The sequence below is a fragment of the Budorcas taxicolor genome, chromosome 22, assembly GCF_023091745.1.
Source record: "Budorcas taxicolor isolate Tak-1 chromosome 22, Takin1.1, whole genome shotgun sequence".
In the NCBI taxonomy this organism is placed as follows: domain Eukaryota; kingdom Metazoa; phylum Chordata; class Mammalia; order Artiodactyla; family Bovidae; genus Budorcas; species Budorcas taxicolor.
Window position 1 is genome coordinate 25,964,377 of NC_068931.1, and position 10,338 is coordinate 25,974,714.

General features: G+C 40.4%; 1 protein-coding gene across 1 annotated transcript in view; it reads left to right on the forward strand.

Annotated features, from left to right (window-relative positions):
• The window catches only part of TRAPPC8 (trafficking protein particle complex subunit 8), an 85,227-nt gene extending 77,668 nt beyond the window's left edge, over window positions 1-7,559 (forward strand). The window contains exons 28-29 of the mRNA XM_052660326.1: window positions 5,399-5,488; window positions 6,587-7,559. Of these exons, the coding sequence (XP_052516286.1) occupies window positions 5,399-5,488; window positions 6,587-6,821 (325 nt within the window). The 3' untranslated portion in view covers window positions 6,822-7,559. The remainder of the gene's footprint in view (window positions 1-5,398; window positions 5,489-6,586) is intronic.
• Window positions 7,560-10,338: the final 2,779 nt, after the last annotated feature.

A 10,338-nucleotide genomic window follows, 5' to 3' on the forward strand; every position in this document is an offset into this window, starting at 1 on the left:
TCTGAAGTACAGAAAGTGAGCCACGTTGCAGTAGCACATTTAAAGCTTCTGCTTGCGTCCGTCATTATTACTCCACTGGCCAAATAGCCTCTCCTTCACAGTCAACAAGACGATCCCCCATCACACAGCTGGAAGGTGAGGGGAGTGAATAATTGTTGAACAATAATCACCATTACCACAGTAATCAGGGTTGAGAATGGGTGAAGTAGAGGGTCAAATGATTGGACATTCCTGTGAAGCTGAAGATCAGAAGCATAGTGGAGTGAGAGAGCTGGCGATTGTGGAGTGGAAAAGCTGAGGAGTGTTTCAGAGGCAGTTATTTTTGGTGACTAAAAAAAAATTCACAGTTAAGTCATGAAAGATAGATGGCTGAGTTTTGAATACTCCTGGTGGTTATGGAGGTGATAGATCAAGGGTTTGAGAAGGAGCTGAATAAATTGTCTACCTAACTGCAGATGGTGACTGCAGCCATGAAATTAAAAGACGCTTACTCCTTGGAAGAAAAGTTATGACCAACCTAGATAGTATATTCAAAAGCAGAGATATTACTTTGCCAACAAAGGTCCGTCTAGTCAAGGCTATGGTTTTTCCTGTGGTCATGTATGGATGTGAGAGTTGGACTGTGAAGAAAGCTGAGCGGCGAAGAGTTGATGCTTTTGAACTGTGGTGTTGGAGAAGGCTCTTGAGAGTTCCTTGGACTGCAAGGAGATCCAACCAGCCCATTCTGAAGGAGATCAGTCTTGGGTGTTCTTTGGAAGGAATGGTGGTAAAGCTGAAACTCCAGTACTTTGGCCACCTCATGCGAAGAGTTGACTCATCGGAAAAGACTCTGATGCTGGGAGGGATTGGGGGCAGGAGAAGAAGGGGACGACCGAGGATGAGATGGCTGGATGGCATCACGGATTCAATGGACGTGAGTCTGAGTGAACTCCGGGAGTTAGTGATGGACAGGGAGGCCTGGAGTGCTGGGATTCATAGGGTGGAAAAGTCGGACATGACTGAGCGACTGGACTGAACTGAACTGAAACAGTGAAGTTCGCCAAAAAGATGACAAAATTCAGGATTGAAAAGAAGAAAGCAAACTCATGCAGAAGCTTTTAATAAATGAAACCAGTAGGATGGTGTGGAAGAAGCCTGGGCAGTGCTTTCTGTCTAGGTGGCAGGCCTCTGCTTGACCCGCATAATACATGAATCAAGGGTGGGGTGGGGTTAAGCAGATGCTTCCCTCATCTTTACCTCAGATATTTCAAAATGCTTATCCCTTCCCCTGCCCCAAGGAATCTCTGTTGCACTGAGTTACGTTCACTGGTTTAGTTTGTCAGTTTGAGGGCAAAGAAAAAGAATAAAAACCTTGGAGTAGTTAATGACGAAAGTGGAGGTGTTTTTACAGGAGAGAGAGGAGGAAGAACTCGACAAGTGGTATTGACTACATTAATGAGACATTCTGGCCTGAGATGCAGAAGATGCTGGAAGATAAACAGCATCTGTTATGGCAAAGCCTGTAGAGGCAGCTGTGTCCTCAGCCAGAGTTCAGTTAAAGTGAGGTGTGGACACATAAAGAGAAGAGACTGAGGATCTGGAGGAGTGTTCTTAAAGCCATGGGAAGTGGGGAGGGGCGCGACAGGAGGCAACTTGGTCACGGCAGTGGGACGCGGGGCAGCAGAAGAATGAGAATACGAGAAACAACAAAGCGTCACACTGGGGTTAGCTGCCATCGCTCCTCACAGTAAGAAGTCGTGTTACATAGTGTTTGTGAAGCTTTTGAACTTGTGCTAGGCATTATTGTCAGCGTTTAGCATATTTGATCTTACCAGCCACCACAAGAAACTCGAGAGATGGGTAGAGTTATTTTTCCTAGGTTACAGTTGAGGAAGCTGAGAAACAGAATTGTTGAGCTGACATGTGACTTCTAGCAGTCTGACTCTAGAACTCATGCCTTTAATAATACCAGATTTTAGTGGTGGGGGAATGCTTGTTAGCAGTTTGGTCTCTAGGCACTGTTTTTGGCTCATCAGATGAGCGTTTTAGAAAGGCTGTTGTGTGAAGCAGTGAGTTTTGAAAGGTGGTCCCAGAGCAGCAGCAGTTGGGAACTTACTAGAAACGCAGATTTTGGGCCCACCCAGCCCTTCTGAATGAGGAACTCTGGGGATGGAGCCCAGCAGTCTCTTTTACCAAGCCCTCCCCGTGACTGTGGTGCACGTTGTAGTGGAATGATCACACGTCAGGTATGAGAAACACCCAGTTGAAGATTGGTTTACGTCAGAACACTAATTCAGAGGTGATTAGTAAACCAAGAGATGGAGTGACTTCAACTCGTAAGGAATGTAAATTTTGAATGAAGTCACCAGCCTCCAGAGCTGTGTGGGAAACAGAATTGATAGGAATTTGTGACGAAAAGTAGAAAGTTGAGAATGGGGGGCTAATGAGGCAGTAGCCCCCATTCCCACTTAAAAAAAAAACCACTTGGGATGATGCCCAAGCTTTGCTGGGGAAATGAGAGTGCTGTTCACTGAGACAGTGATGGAGGAAGAAGAGGAATGAAGATAATGACTTTGGGGTTAGGAAGCGTCCAGATGTTCTTATTTCTTCTTTCACTGGAGGCATTTAGATAGAGCATGGCAGATTTGAGGCTCAAGTGGTAACACTACTAGAGTTCCTGAGGTTTTGCTTTGGGTTACAAGTTACATGGCTTGAATTTAACTTAATGAGGGGCTCTAGACTGAACCCCTGTTCCTTAGTCTAGGTTGTCCTCCATTCCTGTGAGAAGTTTGTGGGGAAGGTAAGGGTGTAGCACCAGTATAATCTAAGGATGAGTTTTTGAAATTATCCTAGTTTTTGTCTAGGGAAATCTGTTATTTGCAGTGTGGTTTAGGAAGCATTTCTTAGTAAACGGATATAAAATTTTTGAGAGCATAAAATATATTACCTGAGCAGAATTTTAATATTGTGTGAGCTCATAAGATTTTTTTTTACTATCTCTTTACTATTGTTCTTTATGTTAATAGGATAAAATATTTTAAATAATACTATGTAACCAGGCTTCCATAGTTCATCAGGCACTCTATCTATCAGATCTAGGCCCTTAAATCTATTTCTCACTTCCACTGTATAATCATAAGGGATTTGATTTAGGTCATACCTGAATGGTCTAGCGGTTCATCATGATGATGTGATCACTAATCTAGAGCCAGACATCTTGGAAAGTGAAGTCAAGAGAGCCTTAGAAAGCATCACTACGAACAAAGCTAGTGGAGGTGATGGAATTCCAGTTGAGCTGTTTCAAATCCTGAAAGATGATGCTGTGAAAGTGCTGCACTCAATATGCCAGCACATTTGGAAAACTCAGCAGTGGCCGCAGGACTGGAAAAGGTCAGTTTTCATTCCAATTCCAAAGAAAGGAAATGCAAAAGAATGCTCAAACTACCGCACAATTGCACTCATCTCACATACTAGTAAAGTAATGCTCAAAATTCTCCAAGCCAGGCTTCAACAATATGTGAACCGTGAACTCCCTGATGTTCAAGCTGGTTTTAGAAAAGGCAGAGGAACCAGAGATCAAATTGCCAACATCCGCTGGATCATCGAAAAAGCCAGAGAGTTCCAGAAAAACATCTATTTCTGCTTTAGTGACTACGCCAAAGGCTTTGACTGTGTGGATCACAATAAACTGTGGAAAATTCTGAAAGAGATGGGAATACCAGACCACCTGACCTGCCTCTTGAGAAATCTGTATGCAGGTCAGGAAGCAACAGTTAGAACTGGACATGGAACAACAGACTGGTTCCAAATAGGAAAAGGAGTACGTCAAGGCTGTATATTGTCACCCTGCTTATTTAACTTCTATGCAGAGTACATCATGAGAAACGCTGGGCTGGAAGAAACACAAGCTGGAATCAAGATTGCTGGGAGAAATATCAAAAACCTCAGATATGCAGATGACACCACCCTTATGGCAGAAAGTGAAGAGGAACTAAAAAGCCTCTTGATGAAAGTGAAAGTGGAGAGTGAAAAAGTTGGCCTAAAGCTCAATATTCAGAAAATGAAGATCATGGCATCCGGTCCCATCACTTCATGGGAAATAGATGGGAAACAGTGTCAGACTTTATTTTTTGGGGCTCCAAAATCACTGCAGATGGTGATTGCAGCCATGAAATTAAAAGATGCTTACTCCTTGGAAGAAAAGTTATGACCAACCTAGATAGTATATTCAAAAGCAGAGACATTACTTTGCCGACTGAAGTCCGTCTAGTCAAGGCTATGGTTTTTCCTGTGGTCATGTATGGATGTGAGAGTTGGACTGTGAAGAAGGCTGAGCACTGAAGAATTGATGCTCTTGAACTGTGGTGTTGGAGAAGACTCTCTGAGAGTCCCTTGGACTGCAAGGAGATCTAACCAGTCCATTCTGAAGGAGATCAGCCCTGGCATTTCTCTGGAAGGAATGATGCTAAAGCTGAAACTCCAGTACTTTGGCCACCTCATGCAAAGAGCTGACTCATCGGAAAAGACTCTGATGCTCGGAGGGATTGGGGGCAGGTGGAGAGGGGGACAACCGAGGATGAGATGGCTGGATGGCATCACGGATTCGATGGATGTGAGTCTGAGTGAACTCTAGGAGTTGGTAATGGACAGGGAGGCCTGGCGTGCTGTGATTCATGGGGTCGAAAAGAGTCAGACACGACTGAGCGACTGGACTGAACTGAACTGAACTGAAGCTTCATTTGTGCATAGAGTATGTTCATTTATTATGTTCTTAATAAGAACTCTGCACCAGTCTGTTCTTAGGTCCTCTTCTCTCACTCCCTGTCCTTTCTCCTGTGCTAAGTGAGATCAGAAACTAGGTTAAGTGAGCAAATATGTCTACTTGAAAGGGCTTTTCTCATAACTTGTTATACAAAAATAATTCTCATAGTCTCCCAAACATGATGGCTTCTGTGCAGATTTGATAGGATAGCAAATGTAAATCTAGGCCAAGTTCTCAAAGTTAAGTAATTTTTGAGAAACACAAAGAACAGCATTGGTTGTTGGCATTTTCACGATATTTTTTCCCCTCCATTTGTCTTTCTTAGTTGCAGTTGTTTCCTTCTGTTTTTCATTTTGGGAAATAACCTAGAAACATTCTGGTTATTTTTAAAGATTAGCTTTAATAAAAGGAAATAAAAATGGTTTTGTGAATGTATATATTCTTATATTTAGTATTCAAGCATTGTATTAATACGTTTTACTTCTTATTTATGCAACTCATTTGGCTTGAGTGATTTTAGAACTCAGTTTTTTTCCTTACTTGAATATAATTATTTTTCAGGATCTTATGCTGTTAGGTAACTGTAAGTTTTATTTTCAAGAAAGTGTTTTTGTTTGCAATACCCCACTAATCTTTTTTGGTTTTTCTTTTCCACAGCCTTTGTTTAGTACCAGTGACCCTTTTACTTTCCAATTGTTCCAAGGCCAGTGTCGATGTAATAGTTGATCTTCGGCATAAAACAACAAGGTAAAGATTTATTTAGGGCAGGTTTATTTTGTAGTTAAAGATTGAGTTGAAAGTAGTTTAATATTTTGAAATTATGCAAATAATTATCTAATATAGATAGAGTTTACTCAGGCATACCCTTTTTTGTTTGGTATTAAGAAGTGTTAGCAAAGGGACTTGCCGACTCTGTGCTCTGAAGGCAGGCATCCCAGGTTCGATCCCTGGTTGGGGAACTAGATCCCATATGCCACAGCTAAGATTGAAGATCCTGTGTGCTGCAACTAAGACTTGGCACAGCCAAATAAAAAAAGAAGTGTTAGAGAAGAGTTACAGAGATTTTTCTTAGCATTTCAGTAGTCGCAAATGAAAACTGGTTTCCAGAAGCAGCAATTCTGGCCAGAGGCGACAATTTTTATAAAAGCTTGTTGGTGATAAAGAACTCTAAACTTGAAAATCAGTAAGTTCATGATAGAAGTTTTTTTAATCTTGTTTTCTGATTTATAAAATAGTGCTTAACAGCGAAAAAAAAAATGCAGGTCTATATTGGCACTCCTAAGAGCTAGGTGCTTTTCAGAATTCAGAAAATTTGGGATCTTTAGAAAAGCAGTGTGAAGCATATGCTGATTATTATGGTATAACACTGCAAACAGGATCTGGGTCAGCTCTCTGAAATCTGAACACATTTTGTGTATCATAAATTAATTAACTAATGTCTTATTGGTAGACACTGGGTTGCTCTCCATGTTTCAGTATTATAAACAGTCTCAATATTATACCCATTCTTATATATACATCTATTTTTATGTATGGAGAACCAGGTGGTTAAAAGCTCAGGTTTGAAATCAGGTTCCCTATTTACTGGCTGCTGTTGTGAGTGTTAAATGAGATAATTCATTCTTAGCATTATGTCTAGAACATAACAACTGTTACTAAATGTTAGTTATTATAGAAATAGTAATATTAGTTATTACTGTTGATGTTATTATTAATAAACAGTTGGCATCATAAATAATTTCTAGAATTAGAGTTGCTGGATGAAAGGGATGTGTTACTGGGGCTTTGGGAAAAAATTCCTGAAGAAAAAATATCCTCCAACTTACCATTTTCCTCCTTCCTTAGCCCAGAAGCTTTGGAAATCCATGGATCATTTACATGGCTGGGACAAACACAGTATAAACTTCAGCTTAAAAGCCAGGAGATTCACAGTTTGCAGCTGAAAGCATGCTTTGTCCACACAGGTGTTTATAACCTTGGAACTCCGAGAGTATTTGCCAAGTTATCGGACCAAGTCACGGTGTTTGAAACAAGTCAGCAGAGCTCCATGCCTGCCCTGATCATCATCAATAATGTGTGACAACTTACAGATTTGTACTGAAATGCACAGGAATCAGTTTTATTTTACTGAATAGGTTTTACAGCAGTATTTGAAATACCTAACTTGTTCGGGAGGTTGGTGTCAGATCACCGCAGAATACTTTTGGTTTGTCTATTTGTTGATGATGCAAAGCACGTAGGACTGAGAATACTTAAATTCTTTTTTTGTATTTCTTTAAACCCTGGTAATAATTTACATGCTCATAATACAGAATTTCAGCATATCCATGCACCTTATTAAGCCCCATCTTAAAACCAGTGTCTGAGTCTGCTGTTACAACTTACTGATGGTATGTGAACATTAGGAGATGATCTGAGAAAGAAAAGGCCTTGTTGGCAATCCTCCTGTTAAGCCATTAGTCTATAAATTCCAGCTTTACTGTGAAGTTCTATAAAGTGGCAGATACACGGTTTCTTGTCTCACTTCACACAATTCTCTAAAATCCGTTTTGAACTTTGGTTATGAGTCTTCATACTTCAGTATCTGGTCGTTCCTATGGCTTATACATAACTTTGTAAAAAGAAAAAAATTTTTTTCTGATGCTTTGAATATAGTTTTGAAAGGAGTTTGACTTCCCCCCCCCCTCATTCATCTCAGCATAGAGTGCACTATTTCACAAATGAGATTTTTGTCATTTAAATTATCATATTCTTTATTATGTAACTTTAACAATTGAGTTGATCTGTTTAAAATATAAATCTACTCAAGTTAATTAAAAATAAGCTTTTCAAAAATGTATTATATTTATAACAAATGTACTGTAAATAGAATAAAGACATGCTATTCACTATATAGATTGATTAGATGCCTTTTTAAAAAAAATTCTGAGAACTTAATATATTCTTTATACAGAATCATTGCCAACCATATTATTATAGCAGGTAGCAGATCAGTTTCCTGAGAAAGTGTTACCTTTGTTTCCAAAAGTGAAGAACAGTCTTTGTTCTTACAGTCCTTGCTGACTGTGTTATAAAGGAGCAAATGCATTTTGTTTTCAATGTGTCATGTCTGATACCTAGTTACAACTTTGATAATCCTTTCATATCTTGGGAGAAAGGAAGATCAATGCTTCTTAACACTGTTGTGTCAATAACCACGGTGCAGACTCTGATGCTGGTTACGGAGGACTAGGTAATGTAGCTCTCCTGCTGAAGAAAAGCAAAACGTCAGAACAAAATCAAAGAATATGTTTTACTGCTAAAAACAAAGTGTTGTCAATATAGTTTGTTATTAGAAGACCAGAATCCAGGAGAAGAAGTCTAGAGAGATGGGACTTGGGCCTACTTTGCCTTGGGAGGTTGCCCACGTAGCAAGAGGCAGCTGAGAAGTGGAGTCTACAGTTGACTTATTTTAAGACAAGAAGTATAGGTCAGGAGGACTATTTGAAACTGAAGGAAGAAGAGAAAAAGGTTGGAAAGTAGGCCCCCAAAAGATAAGAAACCTACTGGATTCTGTAAGAAAGTCTTATATATTTATCTGGAGTCTGAGAAAGGGGAGAGGATAGGGCAGAAGCAGTATAGGATTTGAGAATTTTCCGAGATGGACAAGTTACGGCTCCAAGTAGTTCAGTAAATCCAAGACAACATAAAAAGGAACCTGTATCCAGAAGCATCATAGTGAAACCGCTGGAATTTAAAGACAAGAGGAGAACCTGTCCTGAGTACAGAAGACAAAACTTACATGAGCGAATGGTAGCAGTAATTCAAGTGATAGCAGACTTCTGAACAAAAACAGTGAAAGACAGAACATAGTTCCTTTCAGTCCTTTGAAGATACCCTATTAATTGCTAAGCCTGAATTCTAAACAACAAGGATACCTGTTAAGGGAAGTGAAACAAAGATATTTTCAGACAAAACCAGAGAGTTTACTTCCTTCCTGGTGACTGAGGATAATGGTATGTGTGTGTGTATGTATGTGTGTACCTGCATGCACACATGCTCCATCATGTCTGACTCTTTGCACCCCCATGGACTGTATCCCACCAGGTGCTTCTGTCCATGGGATTTTCCAGGCAAGAATACTGAAGTGGGTTGCTATTTCCTCCTCCAGGGGATCTTCCCGACCCAGCCATCAAACCTGCATCTCTTGCAACTCCTGCATTGGCAGGCAGATTTTTAACCACCAAGCCACCTAGAAAACCCTATGGTGTCTGCCTAAATCTAAATCTTTGCATTCATTCTCCAAATGAAGTATACAAATCAACAAGAGCAAAGGAAACCATGCCTACCTTGTGCTTTTAGCATAACTAGACAGAATACTAACTTCAGACTATCTGCACATAATCTGAAAATGTAGCCTTAAATTCCAGCTGCCTATCTTGAGAATCTATGGCAAATCTTTGTAGAACGGATGGATGTGGGGAAGACAGGAATCTGGAAAGACACTGTGGAAGGGAGATAAGAGAACTGGGCTTAAGAGTGAGCCAAAATCACTCAACAAAGAGAAAGTCATCCTGACTGTTAAAAGTACGAGGCAGACCGGAGCTCTTGTGACAGGCAAGGGACTTGAAGCTTTGCAGTGGGGCATTGTAGGAGCAGCGGGGGAGAGCAGGGTCTGTCCATCACATGGCTAAGGAAGTGCTTCCTGGTAGGAATTAGAGTGTTGAGTATTTTGAGGCTTGTGCAGCTAAAATCAAGTGAAATTGTTCCATTAAAGATTTGGACCCTTTGGCCTGAGTTCCAGAAGACTCCATTAAAATAACCTAGAAGGCTGGGATAGGATAGGGAGGGAGGTTCAAGAAGGAGGAAACATATGAATACCTATGTCTGATGTGTGTTGATACATGGCAAAAATCAACCCAATATTGTAAGGCAATGACCCTTCAATTAAAACGTAAAATGCAAAATATTCAAAAAATGCAAATGCCTGTAGGTACCCCAAAACCACCACCACCCCACATGTGTCTTTATGTAAGATTTTTCAGGCATCCTATAAGAGGGCAGTGAGACTTGGAATGGGACACAGAACAGTGTCTAGAAGGGAGGATGTGTTGTGAGCTGGTGGGAGAAGCAGAATTTCATGATTTTGCTTAGGGTCAATCCTATTTGGTGTTTCTCACCTCAGAATAAAAGTTTGGGTGTCCTGTGTTATTCCTCCCCATGTTTTTGTTTTGATTTTTAAGCTTTGATTGACATAAACTTTTCTAAAACTTGTTAGCAGTTCTCAGTTCCTTACCTACTTGAATTAATTACTCTGTACTTGATGACAGGAAAGGACACATCTGATAATTGGATGTTTGTGAAAGGCAAAAAGCAAACGTTCATTTTCACATGTGAATGAATAGTTCATTAGTTAACTGAATATTCTACCAGGAGGTAGTGTATAAAACCATCTGAAATCTTTTAAGACTTAGCAATCTTGCTTAGAAAGTCGGCTCTCAAAATATTACTTTTTGGGACTTCCCTGGTGGTCCAGTGGTAAGGAATTTGCCTGCCGATGCAGGGGACATGGGTTCGATCCCTGATCCGGGAGCATTCCATATGCCGCAGGGCAACTA